Genomic DNA, 27,396 nt, shown 5'->3' with positions numbered 1-27,396 from the left:
TAAATGCTCATCTAGACCATGATGCTACATTGTAAAAATATATTTTTTTTATATATAATTTGTAGCTCATACATGATTTGTTCACCCAAATTACCTCAGTGTAAAAAAAAAGATCAAATAAATTTAAAGAAGTGAAAGATGGCGAAGTTACTTTGACTTAACATAATTTGGAGTCATGACCCCCTCAGTGTATATTAGCAGTGTGTAAAGCAAGCACAATGCCAGACTAATTGGCATATATAATAATTACACTGTAGCAGGCACTTCATTTTGGAATTTTAAAGATCCCCTTTAGTGAAAGACTTGTAGAAGGAATACTGTTTAGAATACTAACGTACGACAGCCAGTCATCGACAATGTGGATCCTCTGGGCTGAAATTAAATGTGTGTCTTGCCTTCTGCATTTTGCTTTATTGTGTGTGTGTGTGTGTGTGTGTGTGTGTGTGTGTGTGTGTGTGTGTGTGTGTGTGTGTGTGGCAAATTGGTTAAGATGAAGAGGTGGATTACAATTTGATTGCTACAGCTCAGGACCTCAATAAAAAGATGGACAATTGAATTGAACAGGCTACCATTTTCTCTAATACCTGTAATAATATATTTCAGGGAAGTTCGTTTTTAGGTGTTTTTGCATATGATTTCAGATGTCTGTCTGAGATTTGGAAATTAAATATTTTTTTTGTTTGTGATTATTGCTGAAACATAAATCAGCTGCAATATCTAGTTCCGGAAACAACGTTCCCGGTTACAGCGGCTTCACATTAAAATCCGTCCCCACACATATGCATTCACTTCCTTTACTGCATCCAGAGGCTTTGCAACATTATTTTTGTCACGTTTTTTTTTTTTTTTTTAATCCTGACCATAAGAAAAAGGTGGAAAGCCATTTTACTCAGGCCCCTGTACTCAGAAAGGATCACATAATACTTATATATGAAAATAAACTTCTCTGGATTCGTGTTTTATTTGCTGAATTTAGGTGAATGACTTTCCATCAAGTGCTAGCACACACTGTTCCAACATGAAAGTAGCATATAAAAGTGAGATAATTGCATTTTGAGCTTTCTAGTCGTGAAGTTAAACGTTGCGTAAGCGTGAAAGTTACACGCATGTAAATGTCTGTCTCAGTGTGAAAGTTACATGTTTTGAAAGCGTGAAACTTAAACGCACGTCAATGTCGTATGACATGGGATCATGTGATTAAGATCCCGCAACAGGGGAAGTTGTAACACTAACTACAAATGGCATTTTTTTGGTGGCCTAAGGATGAATGTCAGGTGTCTTGGTGGCAGACAGCAATGCGAGACATCAGGAAGTGAATCCAGGAAGTGACAACATTTTTCTTGAGTTATTTTATGTTTCCAAAGCCCAACCATAGTCTTTCTCCTAACCTGAACCATGTGCTTATTCAGTAACCCCAATCACATGTTTTAGCTAAATGTTTTATTTTCCTGTAAATCACATGCCTCTAAGCGTGCAGTAGGTTTTTCATCCACTACAGGAAAATGTGTAACGTTCACGCCTCGACAGTGCAAAGCGTGGCTATTTCACGTGTTACTGCAGTGGACTGGCGTGTCTATTTCACATTTTGCCGCGATACCGGGTTGAATTATGACACCCCGACCTGGTACGTTCACACCAGGACACACTGTGAACAGTTTGGTAGAAAGTAGTTCCACTGAGACATGGTGAAGGAATTATTTTGTCAAAGTAACCAGGGCACGGTTTCTTTTGCTGCTTTTCAATAACATTTTTCACTTATTTAAAAAAAAGAAAAGCATAAATGAAATTCCATTCATTGTATTGGTTAAGTTTCAGAGCAGATGCCACCGAATCGCAGGGTACTGAAGCAAATGGAGGAAACATCTTTTGAATGTTCATTTACAGAAAAAAAATTAAAGACATGAATGAATAATGTCACATAAAAAAAGTCACGTCATATATTTCTAATGCAGTTAGAGTCAGAGACCTTAAGTAAAGTAGAAATGATACTGACATGCTAACATCTATTATTTAAGAGAGCCCCAAATCAGCCACATATAAAGTATATAGGTGATTTGATGTCAAATCCCACCATGTGTGCCATCTGAGGGCTTCACATGTTTAACCAAGAGATAACAGTGAAGTGAAATGTGTTGTGATGGCTGTCCTGTCCGGAGCTAACGAGTCGGGACACGGCATCAGTACGACATTCCATTTGTCTCCCATAATAAGACATGAGAGCTCGCAGACGTTTGAAGGAAGTCAGCACTGCAAAATGACTCCTTCCTGGAAAGACACACAGTGAAGCTTGCCAGGAAAGCTTTTTATTTTTTATTTTTTTTGTCTGAGTCAGTGTGTGTGTACGTGCGTGCCCGAATGAATGTGTGCATACTCTGGTTCAGTGTGTGTGCAACAGATATGTGTGTGTGCACCCTTGCTTGCTAAAATGTGCAGAAAAACAAGCTTGTGTGTTGGTGTGCGTCTGTGCGTGTGTGTCCCTGTACAAATGCCCCCTCCCTATTACAGCTGACTAGTAGATGGATGCTGGCTGTCACACCTGCCTGACTTTGTTCCTGCCAGATGCGGTGGGGTCACAGGGAAAGCGCCCAAACACTCATCAATCTCAACCATTGTCCAACATTCTTTCGGCTTCGGCAACAGCTTCCAATATCCATTTAGTCGCTCCAGATGCTGGCAAAAATGCTTACATACACAGAAACGGGGAGGCCAAACCTATTGACCTGCACTGTCGGGAGGCGTGGATGAAAAGACAAAGGACGTCAGAGGATCAGGGATAATCTGTAAGCGCCCGTAAAAAATACAAGTTTAACTTTGCATTTACTGCCCATCGCCGTCATTAGGCTGGCAGGAAAATAAATTGAATTTGGTGTGTTCCCAAAGGCTGCTGTCGAGTGTAATGCTCTGAGCATGTGCCAGGCCACTCGTTGCAACCTTAGGTTTTTTCATTTAAAAACATCAAAGCCAAATGGAGGAGCTTTGGAGTCACTTTGGAAGAAGAGGTGCGGGCGGATTGGAAGGTCTGAAGGATGCCGGTATGAAACGAAACCAATCACATGACACTGCCAACAAGTTCCAGGTGAATTTTGGATAGAGGTGAATATACTCGAGCTGAAGGTTTGGCAGCATATCCATAAGTAGGATAATGTGCATTGCTCTGGTCAAAAAAAAAAACACCATTTTGCCTTTGTGAACGCACCAAACTCAATTACATTTGAAATACACTCCTGGCCTGATAGGAGTGGCACATAGAGAAGCCAGAAAAGTAATTTCCATCATTCTGGCTCATGCAGAGTTTTGCAGTTCCCTTGATAGGAAACAGCACTTGAGCAGCCAATCCGCTAATGGGAGGGAGGGAAGTGGAGATAGAAAGTATAAACCTGACAAATAAATTTTGTCCTGCTGGAGTTTTTGCTTGCTACTGCTCCAAAAAAAATTTTTACGATGAGCTTGTAGTGTCTGAAATATTTATAGCAAAATGTGCAATAGCGGAAAGACGGACAGAGAGGGGATGCCGGATGCCACTGAACAAAGACAAGCGACTGTGTAATGTCTTTTAGGATGGGAAATCATGCAAGTTGTGTTTACAGTGTGTTGGTCAACTGCTGTTGCTGTGGGTCACACTGTCATATCCCAGAAAGATGTTTTCATGCAGCAGTGTTTTTTTTGTTTGTTTTTTTCATCTTCGACATAGCATATTTTCTCAGGGTGCTAAAATGTTCTTCAAACAGTAATGGTGCGAAAATGCAGCTCCCTCACATTCTCCTCGACTTGCCTGCCTCTCCCCATCTTCCTCTCAGCTGTGTTTCTCTTGCTGTCTTTTCTACACCCCCCCCCCCCCCCCCCCCCCCTCCCTCCAGCTCTTCGTCTCCCTTTTTAATTCTCCCTCTCCTCCTCTGGGCCTCCTGAGGGTTGGGAAATAATGTACACAAACATAACAGGCAAATGGGACATGCTCTCATGTTGTTTACGGTAGGAAAGAGGAAAAAAGAGGGCGAGATAAAAACAAAAAAAGGAAGAGGAAGAAATCATCACAGCGTGCATTTCCATTCCCGTACCCACTTTAATTGTGAAGAAATCAGAAAGTTGGGAGAATTCCCCCCAGTATGCAGATGCACTTTGATGCTGTCACTCACACCACGTGGAGCTTTTGATTAGGCCGTGTCTGAACACTGGAGGTTCATGTGACCACACTTGGCAAGCAGGAGCCATTAAAATATCAGAAACTTTGGCTCCCCCCTCAGTCTCTGTGTCTCTCTTTGTCTTTCTTGCACTCCCAACTGGGTCACCCCTGTGAGAGACTTGATACTGAAGGAAACACCACTAATAAGTTGTGTTTGTAATGCAGGAAAGAGGATGGAGGCACAGCAACATGAAGTCAAAATTCTGCAAAGAGAGCAAATTATTTACCCTGAAACCAGCTGATCTTTACTGACCAAACAAGTGCAAACTGAAAAGTAAGAAAGCATATTTACTCAAAGGATAAATTTACCCCGCGTTCCAGTATCCATACTACCATACTATTTAGTATGCCGGAAAAAGACTTAGTATGTCCAAATACACAGTATGTTAAATGTAGTAGGCCAAAAGTACCAGGATGTCCTGCTACGTCCGGTCGTATTTTTACAGTAAGCAGAGCAGCATGTTACTCTGGCTGTTCTGACCCACAATCCCTGACGACTGAGTCGCCAAAACAGTTGGTGGTTCTAATGATCTGCCCACAAAATAAAGCTGGAGAAGGAGAACAAGAGGCATTAAAAGGAAGTGGACTCGTTCCAAATCGCATCCTTTTTCTTTTTTACTCCAAATGTCGCGCTACGGACAGCAGAGGCCGAGAGGGTCAAAGTTCAAGGTGCATTCTTATGATGAAGTAATATGTCCCAATTGTATACATAATACACGCAACAGTACATACTTTTTGAGGGTAGCTGCAGCACGTACTAAAAGTAAAAAGAAATAGCATGTGATTCGGAATGTGGGGTTAATATAATTCAGTGTATTTAGTATTTGTACTTGAGTATTTTCAGTTTATGCTTATCTGCCACAATTCACTCTGAAAGAGGCTATTTGAACAGTGAGTACTTCCACGTTTGATCATTTTACTACATTTTATTGCCAGTGATGATGCACATGGATAAGTGTCATTGTGATGTTAAAAGTGGGTTCTTTACCAGTAAGAGAGTATTTTTACAGCGTAGTAGTGTCTATTGTATCGTTATGCTATTTTTTTCAGCATCAGAAGTAATGGCTGTCTGTACATCCAAAAACTGCACTGCAAACTGTAACCATACTAGCAAAACGGTATGAATCCCAAACTGTACAATAGAGGGGACATGCGAATATGTTGTTCAGCTTTACATTATGAATATATTATTGGACTTATACTTATTCTATTATTAAGTCTCAGAATGTCATTTCACTGTCGTTCTGTAATCCTTGTTACAAGGACACTCCGTCCTATCCATTTGTACCGTAAGCATTTCTGTTTGTTTGTTTAGGGCCTGGGGACAAATAAAAAAAAATCTAGCAATTTTAAGTTGTATACTACTTTTGTTTACACAAGTAGGATCTTTGAATGTCACAGTGCCACATATCCCTTGCTACACATCATCCATCTCCTCCTGTCTCCACGTTTCTCATCTGTGTCCCCTGTCAACAACGCCGAAAAAAACAAATCTAAAAGTGTTCACTAATAAGTTAGCCTTCATTTATTCTTCAATAGATGGGATGGCCCTCATGTTTTGGGTACTGTTTACTGCCTCCCAAGAGTTAATTTCAACACTTCCTCTACATTTGCTCTGTAAGAAGTTCTCTTCACTGAAAACATGAAACAGACATGTTTACCTGTGTACTTCACAAAGAGCTAAATTAGGCTGTAACTGTTACAATTTTCTTAATGTAATGGAACATTTTTGCCGCGTTGTTTGGGTCCTTTGCGAGACAGAAATTCCCATTACAGATTTGGGCTCAGCACCGGGACAAAAAATATGTGTGTGTGGTTCACATATTGCATTTTTAATCCATTTCCGTGCAAAGGGAAAGAGAGAAAACCGTCCGTGGTGGTTCTCCACCTGCATGTGTGAATCCATCCCTGTTTCAATGCTTTCTTTTTCTTTTGTGGGGATTTTATCAAGTTTCATTTATACTACTAACATCCGAAAATGAGTGCTACACGCTAAACTTTCCTTTCATCCATAAGAATTGGTGTTAAATATAAAGCAGACCTTTGTATTTGAAAGGCCTGTTCTGTAGTCCGGGGTTCAGCGGGTTAAAAAAAAGTGTTTGTGCATTTGTGTGGTCGCACATTTGGAAAGCAACAGTAAGTGCGAAGCAAAGACACAGCAGCCACGTGCGACAAGAAGACAGGGAACCCGAGACAGAGTGACACTTACAGAGAGGATGACACTTCCACTCTGCCGCCCACTCCCCTGCACGACCACACTTCCTCTCTGCCTTTGCCGAGTCCCGGGGACATCTTCCATGCACGCTGGGTGTCACAGCAGACGGATGACTAGCTTCACTAGCACCATACCATTTCCCCTTCTCACACTGAACTGTCACACACACACCCTCCTCCACGCCTCGCATGGCCTGCCGGGCCTCATTGCTTCTTGGCCCGGACTGAGCTTCACACACACACACACACACACACACACACACACACACACACACACACACACACACACACACACACACACGCACACACACGCACACGCACACAGACAGACAACAAGAGGCGCACACATATTCATAAATGCACACTCTCACAAGAACAAACATTCATGCCTTTCTTTTTTTGTCTGTCATTTACACTCGGTGGGAAATTGTGCAGCCGCACAGCCGTTCCACAGACCAACTGCGGGAGCCTCTTCTCTCAGGCAAAGTGTGTAACTCCACAAGACTGGATTCACACCGTAACGCTAAAGGTCATCCCCCTAGACCTCACCACACAGCCCACAGGGCACAACACAACTGGCATCTGCCATGACATCTTTTGTTAAAACAGATAATAATTTCCATAAAAAAGATGAAAATCCAGCAAAACCGTCTGAATATGCAGCTTATTTTACAAACAGAAAATACTTAATATCACATGACTGCCACAGTACTAATGACAGATAAATGCTTTGATTGGAAGCAATGAAAAGACAGCCAGTCGTGTATGCACACACACACACACACACACACACACACACACACACACACACACACACACACACACACACACACACACACACAAAAACACACACACTGAGCTGTAAGCCCAAGCGGCTTCCACTACCAGTAATAATTATTAGGACAGTTGCAACCACTGCCAGAAAATTATCATAAGCAGCCTATTGCCGTTTTCTCTGCATTCCGATGATTGGAGAATAAACTGGAGGGAAAAAAACAAAAAACAGGCATAAAACAAATGCTACCCCCAAGACAACACACAACAAACCGAATATTCAAGAGAGGAGGAAACTACTGTATGGAAAGGGATAAAAATGTTTCGCTCTGAGAATTCAAGATTTGCCAATAGGAAAGATGCACGCTCTTACAAATCAAAATTTGCCACCAATTTGCTCTTGTTCAGATTTCTGGAGGGGATGGTGGCTTGTTTGCATCCCCTGGCAGTCGGGAGGGCTCTGAAATTAAGCTGGTGACACAAACATGCACAGTTGCTGCACTGGAAAGAAGGGCTCTATACCAGCACTGCACAGCGCCGTTTATTCTTATCAATACTCGTGCATTAAAGTTCGTTTGCAAAAGCACATTAACGCCGCTGGGAAAATCTACCCCTGCTCTGTCTCCACTTTAAATCTTTCATAAATCTCAGAGCATCCCTTCCACCAGCATCATCGCACAGAGCCACACTTTTCAATTTCTGGAGTGAGAAAAGGACAGGGGGTAAAAAGCCTCTTCCAGTATTACATCTTTTCTACTTTATTACCAGTCTTCTGGGAAAATGGGGGCAGCTTTGCAGCCTGGCTATCTGTTTACATTTTCTTTACAAGACTATATTGGAATTATAATTGTGTTCTATGGTGCCTTCTTTTGGTGCCTTGGTCTGTTTAAAGGTCCTGTGGACCTGGGGAGATGAAGAAAAATGGACCCCTTTTGAGGGATTCGATTACTGAGGAAGAAAATGCAGCTGCACACTGGCCCTTTTTTCTTTCCCCTCCTCTGTTTTCCTCCAGGTGCCAATCTCTCGGGATGCTCGATATTAGAGCTGGAATGGCGCTGACGCAAACGTGTTGGAAAATAATTTATTTTTGCAACAAAGGTGGGGACAGGCACAAGGAAATATGAGTGAGATAGGTCATTATGAATTAGATGGTTAAAAACAAATCTAATGTTTCTCCCACTGACCACAGATCGAGCTGGAGTCATAGTAAGTGCTTTATTGACTTTTCTTTTTCTTGTTTGTCAAGGTTACTAAAGGTCACAGTGTTGTGATGCTGTCTGTTTTTGGATGCTTTCTTGTTGCCTTTAACTGGATAAAGCGCTTGTTAAAACTAGCCATTAAAATAAATGAAAATAGTAATACACACTATGTGTTAGCATTTATAAATCCAGCCTTTGATTTATAATTCAACAGAGGGAGTCATGTTGAAAGAAACTGAGCATGGGCGTAACTAAAAGTTGTCTTTAAAAACAATGTTGAGAAACCTCATCTACACTTTATCTTATTCTGTATTGAACTGCAGGCATTGCTGCTGTTGTTTGATATGATTCATCATGTACTTTAATATATTTTCCAACTCTTCAGTTTCACCTCATTAAGACCAGAAAAAAAGAAAGAAAGCTTTATCAGTGGCTGCTACACAATGTGACATGCAGGTTACACAAACAGGGCATACATTTTCCATCACAATATGGATAATTGCTGATATTCCTGCAGCTCAACTACATTGCGTAGTGCAGTGGAGTGAGACAGTGAATTTGTATCCTTGATAATGTTTGGAATTAATTAAAATGCAAAGCCATGAGCCCAGAGTGCAACCACAGGTGGTGGTGAAGAGCGCGTGATGAGTGCAGGCCTCCACAACTCATGTCCATTTAGCTGATGATTTCTAATTTTATTATTCTTATTCTTATTATTTTTGCCACCATTTCAATGAGATGAGTTTGCCATTTTATACAACAATTTCCTGTGTAATATCATTCTGTCAATAAGTAATTACTTGCTTGGTAAATTGCTGTGCAAAATGTTCATCGGAGGGGAGAAGATCCATATCAATTGTTAATTTGCATAATGCAAATGAATCCTCTGAGAGGAAAAAACAACTTTGCTGCCATCGCTGACAGTTGGATGCCAACACTGCTGCTGGAAAAGCATAAGTGCCTTTACTACAGAGCAGCGCAAAGGTCTACAGCATTATGCTGTTCGGAGCAGGAAACTAAACAAAGTCCAAGCCTAAGGCTGATGGAATGATTTTACACTGTTGTTGTTGTTTGGTTGTTGTTTTTTTGTGTGTTTTTTTTTTGGGGGGGGTGGGGGGGTTTCGGATACAATTTCAACTGGCAGGAGAAAAAAATGTTCACAATATTTGACAAGTGGAGCCGAGATTTGTGAGCAGTTGTCCATTTGCTGACACATTAGCAGCAGATGAGCTTCCTGTCACTCCATTAGCCTTTTCCCTGATAGAGTAACACCATGTTAGCCCCCTGTTTACTTAATATGCAGGATCCGGCCCCGTCTATTTGTTTCTAATCAACTGATAAGACGAAAGGCCTTTTCTGCGGCCCCTGGAGGATGAAAACTAAACTCCTAATGGTCATTAGTAGCAATTATGTTCCGTAACTGGCACACCCCTCTCTGCTTTTGCTGTGTTGGCTGCTTACGCGCATGTAGATCCAATGTGGACTCAGGGGACCGTAAATGCAGCTGGAGAGCATTTCAGGATACACTTTGATACACCGAGGCTGACCGCGGCTTCTATTGGATGATGGATGAGTTTGGTTTCCTGTCTGATTGCCTGATGTGATTGGGATAAGTTGCCATTGTGCTCTCACATGTGTACAGTATTGAGGCAGTGTGTGTTAGCTCCAGTTGAAAGCACGGTTACAGTGCATCAATTGCTCTGTGACTCAAAGTACTCCTCTATTCTCCTCCTCTTTGAAGCATCATTAACACATCACTCTGAATTTCACTGTAATTGTACTGTTGTCAAAGGCATCTTGAGGACACCACATGAACCTACACTGTAAGTCCGTCCCAGCGTGTGGCGGCACCTCCCAATTAGCTAACTCAGCTCCTTTGCTACGGGATTGAGGAGACTTGTGATTTTGATGCAAAACCACCAAGATCAAACGGCCTCTGCCCTAATCCCCGGAGTCGAACCTGGGGAGTGTGATCTTTATCGACAAACGCTGAGCCGGTGCGGAGCAGGATCCCATTACACATGCACATAGACCTTTTTTGACATGCAATTTTCCCTCTGCATCAGTGATGCAACAAAGAGAGGAATCCCTCTCCTGCTTTGGCATTGTAAGTGTTAGCGCACATATTGTGTGCAGAAATCCAGCTCGGAACACCTGATCCGAATCCTAACGTGATCTGATGTGGTATTTGTTGAAGTAATGCGGCACACTCAGTTATCTGCTCAGCTAAATCCCTCCATCCTATTTCCATCTGCGTGTTGGACAGGATATGATCCATCTATGAATCCCTGGAGATCATTTCCGAAAAGCTCCTGTAGATGAATAACTGGATAAGAGATGGGATATTATGGATATTGTGACTATTGTTGCACATAACTGACATAAATAGAATCACACACTTAAACCATTGTCTCGATCAGATGTGTGTGAGCAGCAGCATGTGGAGTGTTAGTGTGCTGTAGGATTCGGCTGTATACACGGGACAACCGAATGGTCTCTCACACACACACACACACACACACACACACACACACAGCACTCAGTGGTGAAGACGAAGGCCATTGTCAGAAAACTAATAAAGAGGCAGCGTGTTGCTGCAGTGCGGTAATTACACATCGCAGGAAATCAGCACGATATTTATAAAAACACCGGGCATCAACAAAGAAGAAAAGGTCATCAAGACAGATCAGGCATTAGCATTTTGACTCCGCACACACCGTTTGGACACACTTGACAAAATCGCATGTGTGTGTGAGCGGACGCGCACAGGTACACAGACGCAGCCAAAAGATAATGTCATGTTTTCTTATCTGGCCACTCAACGAGACACATAGACAATGTGTGTTTGTGTTTGCATGTGCATCTGTGTTTATGCGCCTGTGTGCAGAGAGAGACGCTGATAAACATGCCACATCTTGGCAAGTGGTGGTTCAAGCGGGCGCCGGCTTCTGTAAACACTGCGAGCGCTGCACAGATTGAGATGGTGGGAAATGAGGACCTGTGCGACTGCTTCCATCCAGATGGAGGCTACAATGGTTTTGGGGTTGGCCCAGGTCGTTTCCCCCCGATGACAAACCATTCAAAGATCTGTGGAGCCATTAAAATATTACTGCCTCACCACAGCTGCTTCTCGTCTTCATCAGCAAGCAGCGACGCAGCTTCGTGACGCAGACAAAGCACAGAAAGTAACATAAAATGGCACTGTGCCATTTGGCAGAGTTCAGTTCCTCTTCTTAGAGGCGAGGAGAGCCATCTCATGAGACTCAGAGGGGGTTTCCCTCCACGACACTGCTCCTCGTTTTTGTGAGATTTAAAGTGTCTTTACTTCTTGTTTTCACTGCTCAGTGCTTCAAGAAAAAGGATAATATTGTGTGTTTTTTGGGGGATTTTCAGTTCAATGCATTACTCAAATGGCATTATTAATTGCAGAAGGGAATAACAAATGAAGCTCTTATTTTGATTTTTACATATTTTTATTCTTTTTTTAGTATACCGCCAAAAGAACATAACCAAAAGTTAACATTAACAAATAAGAGATGCACAGTGTTGCTGCGTGGACTCCAGTTTCCACCCATAGACGTAGGTTAGGTGAACTGGAAATTCTAAATTGCCTGAATAGGTGTGAATGTGAGTGTGAATGTGTGTGTGGGTGCTCGACTGTGATAGATTGGTAGCCTGAGAGGGTGCCAATCTATCGCCTCTTGCCCAATGCACACTGGGGAAGGCGCCAAGCCCCCGGTGACTCCTGAGCAGGATAAACTTAGAAAATTGTAAGCTGCCTCTATGACCACATCACTTCTACATGTGTAATGTATAATTTATAGTAGTGATTGAAATTAAAAAAACATGTGAATGAGGAATCAGTATTGGCTGTTATGTTTCTTTTTATTTGTGTATTTATTTGTGTAAAACGGAATAAAAAAGTGTAAATGTAATCACCCTTTCGTGCACTGATAGTGTTCTACAATATGGCAGTTTTCTGATTGATATTATTGCGTATTTTGATCAATACAAATTCTGCATGAACGAGCAGTACAAAATAATTGCTTCAGTCAAACCCTTCAAGCCGGCTAAAATTACTAGTTAGACCTCCTCCTTTGCATAATGTGGGATGAACACAAAACTAAGAATGACTCAGCAGCACTTCATGACCAAAATCTAGTAGAAACCACTGCTAATGATAGAAAGCTGTGATTCCAGTTTATAAATCCAAGCTAGATAGCCTTGCTTCCTAGCTTTCAATTTTCCCCGTGGAATACAAACTTAACCGTTAACCTCTGAAATGTTGACCGTTATAAAGGGACAACCATGGATGAATTCATCTCTTAACGGGCCCTGGGGCAAATGTTTGCTGTTGGCCCCGAACAACCCCTATTTAACATTGAATTTTTTTTTTTACCCAGAAACTAACCAGCCAGGATCTGACACGGCAATAACTCTAATAATTGATTTAAAGTCAGTGAAGTCATTTTGAGCAAAACTGTCAAAAATACTCTCAAATGGGAATATTTTCTGTTCAAACATTCTAAATTTGAGGGTTTTTACTTTTGGTCAGAAAAAATAATGAACTTTGAAAATATCAATTTGGGCATTTGTTACTAATTCAACACACTGAACAACACACTGAATTGATGATCATAATACATAGATATTCATATAATAGGAGATTTCAGCCTTACAGTAGTTCTGTGGTGGAATAATGCAGCCCTGTCTGGGGCTTTCTGTTTTTAAATGACTGACAATTTTTTTTGGATAAAACACAATTTTCCAACACATGCACTCAAAACAAACTAAATTTATGAAGGTTTTAAAACTAGATTGTATGAGTGGTGTCACAAGGTGGAGAACACTGGACCCGTGACAGTTGACATCCTGTCAGAGGTACAAATTCTTAACAAATTGCAATTAATCAAATAATATCAACGGGAATAGAGTAAACCTGGAGCTCTGAGTCAGGGGTTCAGGGGCAGTAACCTAATTTGTCCTGTTGGTAATGCTACCTTGGAAACAATGACACAAACTGTGTGCTTTTTGAAAGAAAGGAAAAATTACATCTTATATCAACATCCATGCAATACACTGTTCTAGAGTCAGTAGCTCACTGTGGGTATCTTACATGCAGCAATGCTGATCATCCGATATTAGTCAACTGATGCCAAGCGAGCATGGTTTCCCGTTTTCTACCATGATGTATGGAAGAGGTTTTATTTTCTTTTGAAAATCTGAAGATATTTTTTAAATAACTGCATCATTGTATCATAATTTATTTTACTTCATGGAAAATAAAAAAATAAAAAGGTTTGGCTGCAAGTCCTGTGAACAATCTTTGTTTGTAATAATTGATCAAAGTAGTCCAGAAGGTTTAAAGGTCCAGTGTGTAGGATTTTGTTGGCTCTATTGGTGGAAATATAATATTCTTAATTATGTTTTCATTGGTGATTAACCACCTCAAACTAAGATTCGTTGTGTTTTTGTTACCTTAAAATGAGCCCTCCATATCTAGAGGGAGCTAGATGTTACACCGCCATGTTTCTACCGCAGTCCAGAACCAACAAACCAAACACTGGCCTAAAGAGGACCTTCCATGTTTTTTGAGTTTCTCTACACTCTTTGAAGGGGAGGGAGAAGAGAGGGGTATCCAGTTGGTGACAGTCGGCAGCCTCACCACTAGATGCCACTAATTTCTCCACACTGCTCCTTTAATCTTTCAAGTCATAAGTAATCAACCTCCGCAACGCTACTACATTGCAACGCTTTGATAACTTAACTAAATGTTCACACTCCTCAAACATTACACCAGTCCAGTCTTTCATTAAACTCATGATGATGTTACACTAATTGGATGTTCTATTATTCATAATAGCAGAAGTTTTTCTTCGAACTCTGCATTTCATTAAACCACAATAGAGAAGGCCGGGTGTTAGCGGAGATTTGTTAATATTTTATGTGATAGCCCATCGATGCATGTCCACTCCACGGGCGGAACAACAAGCAGTTGCAGCTAGGATAAAGGCAATTAGCCAGACTTCAGTAACAGAAGGCCTCTAGTCCTTAAAAGCTTTTCACATGTTTCTGGCATCCTCTATTCATTGTCCCCCAACACCTCGTTCTGCTGCCGTCGAGAGAGAGCAGCTGAGGGCGGCCACGTAGCGCGCCGTGTCCCTCGTTGTGCACGCGGGCAGATGACGCTCGTACGCCAGGATTCTTCGAGAAGACGTTCAACATCCTGCACGATTCCCATTAAGCATTCATGATTCATCTGGATTTTATATTATAACGTTTTGAATTTTTTATGCACCCCCCCCCCCCCCCACACACACACACACACACACACATTTTTTTGTATTTTCATCTAATCTGACAGAAAGAAAAAAAAACGGAGACTTAATCAAACATTGGAGGAGGAAAGAAAAAATATCCAAAGTGTCACTTTCACGCACACAAAGGAGCATTTGTTTCCGTCGTCACCACCTGCTTCGTTACATCCAGGGTATTCTTTCTTTACGACAGCTGATTTATACGGCGCGGGGTTGATGTATCACACACACCTTAGAGACACAAACACATAGAAGAGGGAATGTTGGAGGGAAACAGGTGTGTTCGCAGGTAGAGTGTGAGTAAGGTTTGGAGAATAAAGCATGAGGGGGAGGGAGGTGTGGGTGCTGCCCTTTTACGTTCCCCCTCGCCTCCCTCGGCTATTATTTCAGCTATCTTTTTGTTCTTTCTGCAGAAGGGATCATTAAACCGAAATAATTCATTTGTGAGAAAGGTCAAAGCCACAGTCTGTTGGCACCCAGATACCAGAGTTAGGGTTGCATTGAGAGAGAGAAGAGTGCAAAAAGGATGGAGCCATTGATTCTCCATGTGTATTTTTTTTTTTTTTTTTTTTATTGTCAAGTTTGTGATTGAGGTGAGCAACCCTCTGCCTTCCACTCGGCAGTGATGATAATCATCATCTTTAATACCCATAATAGGTGAAGACACCGATCTTCAAGTAAATGTCACCTCCACTGTTTATCGAGGCCGCTTTGTTGTTATTATGTTGTGTGAGGCAGGTGAGGAGGATAGGGACGAGAGAGGAAGAGAAGCGAGGAAGAGAACTAAGGAGGCGGAGGAGAAGGGTTGAGGACTGTCATCTTCTAAGTGCCAGAAATATGCACCCCCCCTCCCCCCAACACTTCCAAAACTCCCTCCCCATTGTCTCTCTGGCTCCAGCCCACGTGTGCTCCCAGCTAACCGTGAAGCCAAATGCACATCCAGTCACACAATAACAACATCCATTCTTAACAAGATTACTCCGGCAGTCCCAGTTTGGCTGATGGGACGTGTACGGGAGCAGAGGCGCAGGGATAAGCCGCCTGCAGCTGCCTGCAGCATTTCACATACACTGGGATCTATCCATAGGAGAGGAGCTGCCTGGGGAGTTGAGCCAAACATCGAGCACACAAGAGCACACTGGCACAGGAAGCAGGAATCTTTAGCGACTACCGCTGCTGCCGTGGCTCATGCCCGCAACGACTATGTCAGAAGCAAGGGCCAATTAGCAGGTTTCAGATAATCATAATCTTTGATTTGAATAATCAGATTTGAATAATTGTAACCTCATTTACTGCTACTAATGCTTGGCCGGTGATTTGACTTGAAAACACAACACCGATTCATAAGTAGGCAGTGTCCAACATCCTTCTGCTTACTTGTTGCCTTAATTTAGTCATCTTTTTTCTGCCTGTTTAAAATATAATTATACACGGGTCGGTGTTTTGTTTAAGAAATCAACAATCATTTAAATGTCAGCACAAGGCAAAGGCCATGATGGTGAAAGTCTGTTAAATTGCAAATGCATCTCTTGATGCTTTGAAAAAAGAAAATGATGTAATCCAAACAGAGCAGAAACTCTCCCATTTTGAGAAGAAACAAGACTAATTTAGACAAGACAATGCACCAGCCAGGCCGAGGTGAAGCGCTTTAATTCCTATAAATTAGTTAGAGCAAAGTTCAAGGAAAAGTGCCAGATGATTTAGCCCGCTAAGCGCTCCACCTCCGCAAAGCCACCACGGGCCAAGCCCAGAGAGCCAGGCAGTGTGAGGGAGGCAGGAGGAGATGAAGGGGGGGGGGAGGCGGTTAAGAGAGGGCTGGGGTGGGTGAGATTTGGACTTAATGAGAGGACGGGGCTTCTCTGGGTTTCCGTTGGAAGAGTTAGACACCGCTGACTGACAAACACTGACGCGGGAGCGAGTTAATCGCGGGGAGGCAGTTCAAGGTGAAACCATAAAGGGGACATTTGCCATGAATTAGCACTGATGTAGAAGCTTCGGGGAAGTGGCCCCCGCACGAGCTGCTCACTGTACAACATGGATTTAATCATGCCGAGCCACAGATGTGAGTGATAGCAGCAAGCTTGTTATTTTGCTCAGGGACTCTGAAGCCGTGCGAATGAATGTGCTTTCCTGTTAAACTATTATTGCAGCTGATGCGTGTACACAGGAGAGCTTCCAGGGATCACGGACGAGACGCGCCATGTGCCTTCTTATGATACACTGAACTGAAACATGATTTCAGCTCCCTTATGAAAATACACAAGGAAAAAACACACGGTATGATGTGATTTAAAACACATGCGAGACGAAGGACAGGACATTATGAGCTCCATGTTTACAAGTATGGCTGTGTTTAAAAAGACATGAAGAGGGGAACAGAGTGAGTGATACTTCAGGTCGGCTGGTAAAAATAAGTACTTGGCAGTAACGTTTAAGATACACGCAATGCCAACGCGCCGGGAAAGTAATAATACCAGTGAGGATGAGGTCACCTGTAAATGTAAAACAGATTTCAGCCTGCAATTTCTGCTCATAGCACATAGAGTGCAGTTTAGAGAGGTATCTGTCATAAATATGACCACGCTGACACCTCGGCAAATGTTTGCGAAGATGCGGCGGCTATAAAGCTTCACGGACACACTGTGTTTACCGTTGCACACACAACCCTCGCGTCTAAATATACTCCATCCGAGCCTTTGCGTCCGCTCATCTCATTTTAGTCAACACTCCCGAACGGACCGCTGTACGACACACACATACGCAGCTTGTTAATGGGAACCAGGATGACGATACAAAGCCATAGACAACCTGTCAAGCTCTTGGAGGGCAGCACTAATGTGATCCCACAGCTCTATCAGAGCCACCGCTGGGCCCAGTGTTTTATTACAGACCAGGAGGGACAGACAGAGAGAGAGATTGGAGAGGAAGAGGGAGACTGTGACCATGGCCCATTGATATAATGGCCCTGCTAGCATTAGTGATATACTGTACAGGTGAGACCCGGGGAAACAGAGGAGTGTGGCAGCAGAGCGGGGAAAAGGTGGACGAAGCGGCGGACAGAGGGATGTTAGCGTGTTGTTGTTGTCTTTTTCTCGAAATTACACATGAGGAGGCAATGGAGATCTAAGGGCTGGGAGACAGAGGAGCTGCTGCTCGACTGCAGCTCAATACGGATCTGTGTGGAGCTGCCTGAAGAGAGATTACAAAGCTGTGTTCCAGGAGCTGTTGTGGGTGTGAGAAAACCAAATGCAATGGAATGAATTCCAACAAACATTGATGGGCTTTCCTTTTCTGGATTTACTGACAGCTTTTCGTATCAACCCTCTCACTATGGCACTGGAACCTGTGTCTAATTTGGGCTATATTTCAGAATTTATTATATCTGAGCCAATGCTTATAATTTATGTGTCATAATGGCTATCAATCACTGGCAATAATTCGGCTAATATTCTCATTAACTCCCACTCCTCATCCATCAATCACAGGCATAGCCACGTATCCACTCAACTGTTGGAGCCTTAGCAAATGTAGATAAAGGCGGGAGATCGTCGTTAATCAGAGGCCAGACCGGCACCACTCGGTCAAGAAGCCGGATCAGCCTTTGATCTGTTGTAAAGCGGCGGCGGCGGGGCCTCCAGCAGGACCAGGGAGAGTCTCAGGCTGCATCGCATTCAGGACTCAATCTCGCCTTAGCTTTGCCTCACTGCCTCATCGCCAAAGCCAAACACTTGGAGAAATTTTGACAATGTCATTGTACCACACCCCATCAGCCCTGGAGGCAAGCTTATTCGGGCTCAAGAGTCACTCTCTCCATAATCACCCCGTCACAGAGAGAAAGATAGAGAGAGAAAGAAAGAGAAAGAGAGAGGGGCGGAGGTGGAGGTGGGGGCCAGAGACAGAGAGAGGCAATCCAGCTGAGCAGAAGTAGCTTGCATCAGTATTTATAGACTGATGTCCCACATCTTGTACTACCAGTCCAAAGTGCAGAGAGCAACAAAAGCAACAAAAAGGTCTGAATTGAATTTAGAAAACTACGCAAGATAAAGACGCTGCATTCAGGTTCATATCGAGCTGGTAAACAGAGGCAAAAATTTAAAGAAAAACTCGAATCTCAACCATAGAAATTTCACTTTATCAGATACACAACGCAGTAAATAAATAAATACATACTTGGGGCACCTGCTTTTCCAAAGAACACACTGAACCGTTGAATTGGAGCTGGCATCTTTTATCAGTTTCAGCTGAATGTTTGTCAAAAGGGGAAAACAAGAGGGAAAGATTGAACCGTTTCAAACAAGTCAGCACTAGAAAAAGGGTCTTCAGTTTCGGGGGGCACCGCAGCTACGAACTCTCACCTTTGCTTCCGGCCAAACGGCCGGCAGACTTACGTTACACCTCCAATCTGATACTGCTGCGGCCTTTTTTGTTGGGAATCCTGTCAAACAGCTTGTTTGCAAGAATAAAGCTTGTGTTTCCTTCCTCGAGAACATACGCTAAGAGAAAGACAAAGATATTTTTTTTTTCCTTTTCTCACGAACATATCCGTTCTCTTTGCTGAATCAGTAATCAAAGCCTTTTTTTTCTCTCTGTATCACTGTCTGTCCTTGCAATCTCGCAGTTCAACCTGAATTGATGAATATTAATGTTTTATTATCAATTCTCTTTGTGCGAAAACACACACAATGCTGTGGTGGATGAAAGCGTTGGACAACGGGATGAGGGAATCAGTCAATTTACCACAGCTACACCACAATTCAGCACTGGAATCCATCATTGGCAATCCTATCACACCATATGCGAAACAACTGGCTGAAAGTAAAGGGAAGTTAAGTCTGAGGCCGTGAGATATTCCAGCACAAACTGTCATCAATCTGCCTCACGCTACAAAGAAAACACATTCTGATATCTCTTTGGTGAAAACACAGCAATTTGTTCACTGTTTGTCTTTTGTTCTAAGGTGATGTTTTGCCTTTAATGGCCTGCTGTAATTGAGTTGCTTCGTTGCATGTTTGAATAATTGAAGTAGCTTTGATTGAAGAGGCAAAGTGGTGGGAAAACATGTCTGACGGTTTGGAGCCCTCAACATAATTACAGCATTATATTCTACAGAACTCGTATTTAATTTAAAAACCCAGGCTCGGCTTTTCCATTGTGGTGCTGAAATGGTAAATCAAGAGCTGCTTTGCCTAAAATTACCCTCTACTTGTCGTCCAATGGTCTACATGAGAGTCTTTTCTCGCTTTAAGTGGTATTGCTATCTCTCTCTCTTTGTCAACAATGAGCAAACGTGCGTCTCTGAGCTCGTTCCATATGAACGATATGTTCAAGCCTATCTACCTTCACACTCCATTTGCCTTTTTCTATTCTTAATGACGGGATATTTCTGAACCGTTCCTGGCTCATGATGAGTAATCCTAAAATCCCTTCCAACGCTGTGTTCGTTTTAAGCTACAGCCGAGCAACAAGCTTTCACAGCTGTCTCCCCTGCTTCACTTTAACAGGTACTGCATGTCTGCCTCCCCGACACCAACAGGACTGACGGGGGCTGACGAACGCGCCGCTCAGTGAATCACAATGTCAAGAAACGATGCGCTGAAGAAGAACAGGAAAAGGGAAGGGGGGGCTGTCACGCCTTGTGGCTGTCCTTCTCACTCTTCCACACTTCCACCCCCACACCCCCACCCCTCACCCCCACCTTGCCTGCGTTTATGCTAATAGTCCCTGCTGAGAGAGAACACAGTGGATGACACGCCGTTAAAAATCGATGGCACAATCTCTCCCACAAACACTATCTCTCACTCTCATTCCCGACGTCGGTGTCATCGAGTCCGGTCGCAGACAAAGATTGGGACGATGGTATAATTAAACCTCCGAGTGCAGAAGCAATAATAAAAAAAAAAATAAAAAAAAAATATGGCATGGAAAGGGTCCAATCTTGGCCTGGACTTTCTTGATAATCGGTCCACAACCACAGACAGAGGCGGCCTCACACGCAGCAGAGGAAATTGAGCAAAAAACACAGACAGCTGTATGACCCATTTGAATCCCACCTCCCACCCATTTGATTCATTTTTTAATTAAGCGTGAGAAACACAGAGAAAGGGGAAGAAAAGGAGACGGAGGATCTGAAAGGACGAGAGATTTATGGTCTTAAACCGACGCGGTGCCATCTTGGTTGAACATAGGACTTATCTTGGCTCTGCCAGGCATACTCATGAGCACTTAACCTTGCAGTGAACGCAACCCATCATCATCGCCTTGCAAAAGGCTCGCCGCGTTCTTCTTCGCCCAGAGATGCCCCCCCCCACACCTCCTCCTGCCCCGCCGTGAAATCCTCACACTGTCCTTCAACAGGAGGACGGTGATACCTATGACTAACCTATCCTACAGTCAAGTTTGCAAAGCATTAGCTGAGGCCTTGAGAGAACGCATCCTTCATGAACTGGGAACACAACTTGATTTTGTGCCACCAATTCTCTCTTGACAATGTGCAGAACATTTCACACTCGGGCCAGGGGGCACACATCACAGCATCCAGAGCAAAACGGAGTGTAAGCATGGAACTGAAATAACAACCGTGTTCTCCACACATTTGTCCTCATTAAATTTATCCTTTGTCTTTTCTTTTTTTTTTCCTGTTTTAAAAATCAGCTGAACTATCAATGACTATATAACAGTTTGCCAGGTGAAATGTCAAATATTTGATGCTCAGCATCTCACAGCTGCAACCTAACCTTTAGAGTTCAAGCTCACGTATGGTCACCGTGGCCCCGGTGAGCGATTGTTTGTTTCAGCATTTTGATGAGCAGCCATTGTCGAATCCAGCAGAGGCTGCCTAATTGACTCGCCTGAAAAATTAATGCATCACTTAACAGCATTTTTGTGTTCGTATGGTATTTAGAAAACACAGGTGCAAATCCCGCATGGTGGCAAATGTTTAATTGATGCTGCCATATGACAAGACTCCGGATACGAGGGGGAAAAAACAACAAGGGGGAGTGAAATTAAAAGGATTTATTGGACCACAAGTAATTTATTTTTCCTGTGCATAAAAAATTTAACCGGATTTTTGCTGCAGTTTTGTCAGCTGCCATGTCTGAGTAGTTCAAAAAAATATTTCAATGCACTACAATGGCAAAACATCATAAACAAGAAAGGCGTACCAAGCCATCATCAAATATTAGGCGCTGATAAACTGTTTGCAAAAGCTATTACTGAACAAGATCAAATATTATGCTCGATGGCCTGTATTTCTGTCCATGCCAGAGTGGCTGGGTGATATTCAGAGGGAGGGATGTGAGCGTGGCTGCCAGGCTGACTCTCCCCAGGTGTATCCCAGCAATGAGCTGTGAACAAGCTGCTTTGGCCGGGCTGGCCAGCAGCCTTCCACTCCCCTGAAACCTGCCCGACACTTCCACACAGGCCAGGGAGCAGGTGGCCCTTCAGCCGCAGGATTAGCCCGCAGTTCTGTTCATTACAGAGCCGCAATGCAAAAAAATCTAACCGTAACTAAAATAGTCCTCTCTTCGCTGTGTTGGGCACAATCCCTCGCACATGTCTTTACAGAGTGAAACGGAAGATTAAAAATAAGAAAAAAGGAAGACATTCTTCTCATGTAACTTTTTGTGTAAATAACTGTGATACAACCAAATAATCTGTGTTTGCTGCATGAGACTAACACAGCATCCTGGATTTCAAGGACGTACAAATGCAAAAGCAAAAAATGTGCCACCATTATTTGATGGGGGTTTAATTATTTCCATAAGCAATCGGTGACCCCCCCCCCCCCCCCCCCCTCTCTCTCGCTTGTCCCCGTATCTCTGTTTCCCCTTGACAACCAAAACCCTCCCACTGCCCATGGGAAGAACAAAACAAAAAAATGGAGGGAGCATTCAAATGGCCGAATTAATGTTTCCACACGATAAGCGAGCTTAATATAATGCTGACAATCACAGCACTCACCCTGCCAACTAGAATTGGATCTGGTCCAGAAAATTCCTCCAGCACAAACATTTGATTCCAAACCCATCCTCTCTTGGCACGGCTCAGTAATCTTTGTCCTTCGCCAAGACCGCTCGCCACCACTGCGGACCCACCAGTTTGTGTACTTTTGGACTGGCCTATGACAGGAGTCATAGACACGCACGGAACACAAGTAATCCACACCAGCAGCAAGGACATCCACAGATCCTTGAGCATCTCCTCGGACCGCTTTGGCATCCTGTCGTCGTGTGTTTTGTTTGTTTGTTTGTTTTACGAGACTCTTCTCTCTGTGTCTCTTGTTCTCTCCCTTCCTCCTCTCCTCCTCTCCTCAGATCAACAGCTCCTTCTTAGATAACAAGAAAAGGTTACTTGTGTCCTCTTTGAACGGCGGAGCTTCCATTCATGGTGTGATAAAGGTCACTCGCATGGCTTGGCATGCCTCCATAGCAGTTGGTGAGCGGGTGAGGCTCTCAGCACAGCATCCATTTGGCATTATTCCGAAGGGGAGACCTGTAAGGAAGCAATCACAGTTTGTTAGTTTTCTCTGACTCGTGTGATGAGTTGACAGGAGCTGGGGAAGAAAGGGGGAGGTAGGAATAACAAAGTGGAGTCAAATAAACATTTGAAAAAATCAGAATGAGAGGCAGAAGAAAAATCTGTCTCGAAGCAAAAAACATGAAAGAAGGATTTTTTTTTTTAAACAGGAAGGAAATTCTCATTTTACAATAGGAAGTCAATATGTCAGTTCGTCATTACAAATGATCCATCTGTAGCAGCCATGACCCTTTAATCCAATCGTGTTTTCATATTATCCTGCTCCAACTAAACCACAAATAGGTATGCCTATACTCTGGGGCTAGTGAGCCCACGATATCAGATTGCTCTGCTTTAATCTGTTGTTCTGGGGATTATGCTAGAAAGATTTTGAGCAATGACATGTTCCTTATGATTAATGTTTTGACAATTGATTCCAGGTTATAAATTGTTAAAGGCTAAGATAAAATATATTCAACATCTGTGCATGTGTGCGTGCAATACTGCCAGGTTTAGATAGAGAGGCTGACTGCAGGTGAGCCGTGTCAACAGCGCTGCAGCTCACTGATATCAAAGGAAACCAGATGAGATAATTGTGAAGGTATTTAGAGGCAGATATATTCAATGAATCAAAAGTGTTACATGTTACACTGGAACTGCTGTTTTCTGATAAGCGAGCATAACGTTGTTTTTTAACAAACTGTAATCAAACAAACACACAAAACAAAAGAATTACAACAGGGTGACACCGCTCTAATATATGATAGAAAGGATGTCGCCTAATGTAAATGTTGCCCTTTAATCAGAAACAGTTCAGGTTTGAACAACTCTTTCAGCCGCTCGGTCTGATATGCAGTGTTCCAACAGAATGTAAAAAAAACAACAAAAAACAGACAGACACAAAGGGTTGGCTTTGAGTTGTCTTCAGATAAAAACTGACGCAAGCGAACACGCTATCACAGTACCGAACGGCTTGCTTTCGGCACAGTGTCAGTGTTAGTTCTGGTAACTTTTTTTTGCTGCACACAGTGTGTCACTGTGGCCGTATGTTCCGTGGTTACAGCAGCGCATTTCCAAGGACAATAAGCTGTAACGAATTCCACCTGAAGCCAACTGCAATTTCATAAAGTGGGGAGACATCCGAGTTACTGTGACACCGACCTGGAGACCAGAAGATGCGGGACCAGGTTAATAATATATATATTATATAAGCGAAAACGAGTAAAAGGGGAACAGAAAGCTTTTAAAATACAAAATTATTGTAAGAATATAAATTAAGTGTAAATAACTGACATGAATGTATGATTTTTTTTCCCCTCCTTTCTTGAGCATTTTGAGTCGCGGTGGTGCGTGACTGAGCAAGTGGTTTCAGCACCACGGGGTTGGAGAGCTCCCTGCCAGAAAGCAGCCGGTCCAGACAGCTCAGCCGCAAACCGAGCGCCGGCAGCGGAGGAGCTGTCCAAGGTAGGAAATCCACATTCAGGAGCGATTCATTTTCATTTTTGTTCCAGTCACCGAGTAAAAAAAACACTGAAACCCACAAACTTTGGAGTTACTACTTGCCTTTACGCCTCTGCAATAGTCTGCAGCACGTACCCCGATTGCCCAAATTCGCCCTCTCTCTGAAGTTTCAGCCTTTGATGAGACAATGTTTCCAATCAGTCCGTCTCAGTGCATCAACTGTGCCACCGTAGAGCGCATACGCACTCCAATTTACGACAAATAAGCCACATACTGGCCCCATAGGACCGACTTATACCGCGACAGAGGCAAATGAAATGTGAATAAAAAAGGATAGCCGAAGTTGCAGATCTTTCTCTACTCTTGCTCTGTCGCTCCCGCTCTCGCGCCTGCAAGTGCCGGGTAAATTGCACGGAAGCCCCCGCGATGAAGAGAGCGGCAGTGAGAACTCCTGCTCAACCTCTCCACAAAACACCAATGCACAAGACCTGTTAGGTGTTCATGTCACGGTGGCGGATTGTACTTACTAGAGAGACTTGCATCCTTTCCTGCTGCATTATTTCACCGTTTTCTTTTTTGTTTTGTTTCTCCCCTTCAAAATACGCCAAACACTCCAATGGTGTCATTCGTGTGAAAATGAGCAAAGCGCGGGGAGGCGAGAGGCTAGAAATCCTTCCTGCAGTTTGTCAATGCGGAGTGACAGTGTTGGGGTTGTAGTTAAGAGCTCCGACAGGCTTGCTGGCCGACTGGAAAAGTGAGGAGGAGATGGAGGAGAGATGCACGGTGGCGAAGAGAGCCTCCCCTCCGCTGCGCTCATTGGGTTGATGAGGAGTCGGGTCAACAGGCGCGCAAATGAATGCATGCCGCTCTGCCCAGGCACGGAGCGCAAAGGTTATCGTCTCACATTGCCACCAACAGCTGTAGATATCGCATCGGTGTGTGCAGGCAAAATGTTCTTATTATTGCATTTTGCCTTTATTCTCTCTTTTTCTCTAACTCTTTTTTTTTTTTTTTTTTTTTTTTTTAATGGAGGCGGCGACGCACGAGTTGGCTCTCGCTTCACTCGGTTAATAGTGAAATGGAATAGGCCAGGCGGCCAGTGAAACGAAGCCGAGCCTGCTCATTTACACTGTCATTTGATAGGGTTAAGCAGTGAACAGATGGACACACACACTGTGGCCCTGCTGGCGCAATACAGAGCTGTTCTATCCATCCAGGCTGACTTCATTTTCCAGCACATACACTTACAGTTCTATGGTTACATGTCTTTTAAATGCAATTCTATTAATGACAAAATATTAGTAATGGTGATAAAAGTAAAGTCCAGTTAAACAAAAGACATGGGAAAGGGGGAGAATGTAACACATATGAAGACAGTTAAGAGAAAAGTTCATGCTCATCATTGCATGGCTGTGAGTGTATGTGTGTGAGTGCAGCAGAGTGTATGAGTGACAGCAGAGGGGGCCATGCTGCTGTCCATAAAGAGAGCCCTCTAGTGTTTGTGCGGCTACTTGGCAGCAGCCAAGCAGGCCTTGGGGGGGGAGGGGGAGGGGCTCTACTAGTGTAGCGGGAAATGTTTGCCAGTATAGTGTCTGACAATGAATTATTTATTTGATTTCATATTTTTTGTGTGTGTGTTTACACCTGTGAGAATGCCTTGGTGAAACTCATTTGAACCCATAAACACTTCCTTGGCATCATTTTGTTCCACTGATAAGATAGATAGATAGATAGATAGATAGATAGATAGATAGATAGATAGATAGATAGATAGATAGATAGATAGATAGATAGATAGATAGATAGATAGATAGATAGATAGATAGTTAGTTACTTTATTAATCCCACAAGGGGAATTTTGTTTTTTGCTACAGCAGCATTTATAGATACAGGAAAGCAATAAAACAACAGTAAAAAAAAAAATATTAAATATAAAAATGCACAGTATATACAATAAAATATAATAAAATAAAATATAATAATTAAATTAAATTAAAACTAACTAAACAATAGTGCAAAGATTTAAGCAAACATACAGCCAACGGTGTTATTGTTGTGTGATGGATTTTGCCAGAGGTGAGTTATTGTACAGTCTTATTGCGGTTGGCAGGAATGATCTCCTGTATCAGCAATGATCTCCTGTATCAGGAATGATCTCCTGTATCTGTCCTTGTGACAGCAGAGCTGGAGGAATATTTTGGAGAAAGTGCTCCGCTGTTCCTGCAGCAGGTGGAGAGGGTGGTCAGGATTATCCAATATGGATAATAGTTTGTTCAGCGTCCTCCTCTCCACCACCTTTTCCAGACTGTCCAGTTTGTAGCCGATGATGGAGCCGGCCTTCTTCACCAGTTTGTTAAGTCTGTTGGTGTCACCGGCTCCAATGCTGCTCCCCCAGCAGACTACTAGAAGTACAGTTCACTGGCCACAACAGATGGTAGAACATCTCCAACATCTCGCTGCACACATTGAAGGATCGAAGTTTCCTCAAGAAAAAGAGTCGACTCATCCCCTTCTTGTAGACAGCATTGATGTTGGTCTTCCAGTTCAGTCTGTTGTCAATGGACACACCAGGTACTTGTACTCCTCAACCATGTCCACCTCCTCTCCCAGAACTCTCAGCGGTTGTGGAGCCGTCGTCTTCCTCCTGAAGTCGACCACCATCTCTGGTCTTGGCCATAATGTCACATCCCCGTCAGCTCAACGCAGCGTTTAACTGAAGTCAGCGTGCTTATTC

The 27,396-nt window shown here is 43.1% G+C and overlaps 1 protein-coding gene across 2 annotated transcripts in view; it reads right to left on the bottom strand.

Moving 5' to 3' along the window:
* The window catches only part of cdh8 (cadherin 8), a 94,627-nt gene extending 69,052 nt beyond the window's left edge, over nucleotides 1-25,575 (bottom strand). For both annotated transcript variants that reach the window (XM_069173639.1, XM_069173641.1), the window contains exons 1-2: nucleotides 25,190-25,575; nucleotides 22,647-23,177 (exon numbers count right to left, since the gene is read on the bottom strand). In XM_069173639.1, coding sequence (XP_069029740.1) covers nucleotides 22,647-22,904 — 258 coding nt within the window. In that variant the 5' untranslated portion in view covers nucleotides 22,905-23,177; nucleotides 25,190-25,575. The remainder of the gene's footprint in view (nucleotides 1-22,646; nucleotides 23,178-25,189) is intronic.
* Nucleotides 25,576-27,396: the final 1,821 nt, after the last annotated feature.

Source organism: Embiotoca jacksoni, unplaced genomic scaffold (genome assembly GCF_022577435.1).
Source record: "Embiotoca jacksoni isolate LCO1_2020_lvr unplaced genomic scaffold, fEmbJac1.0.p SCAF_6, whole genome shotgun sequence".
Lineage (NCBI taxonomy): Eukaryota > Metazoa > Chordata > Actinopteri > Embiotocidae > Embiotoca > Embiotoca jacksoni.
The sequence above is the reverse complement of the archived record's forward strand: the minus strand, read 5'-3'. Positions and strand labels throughout refer to the sequence as shown.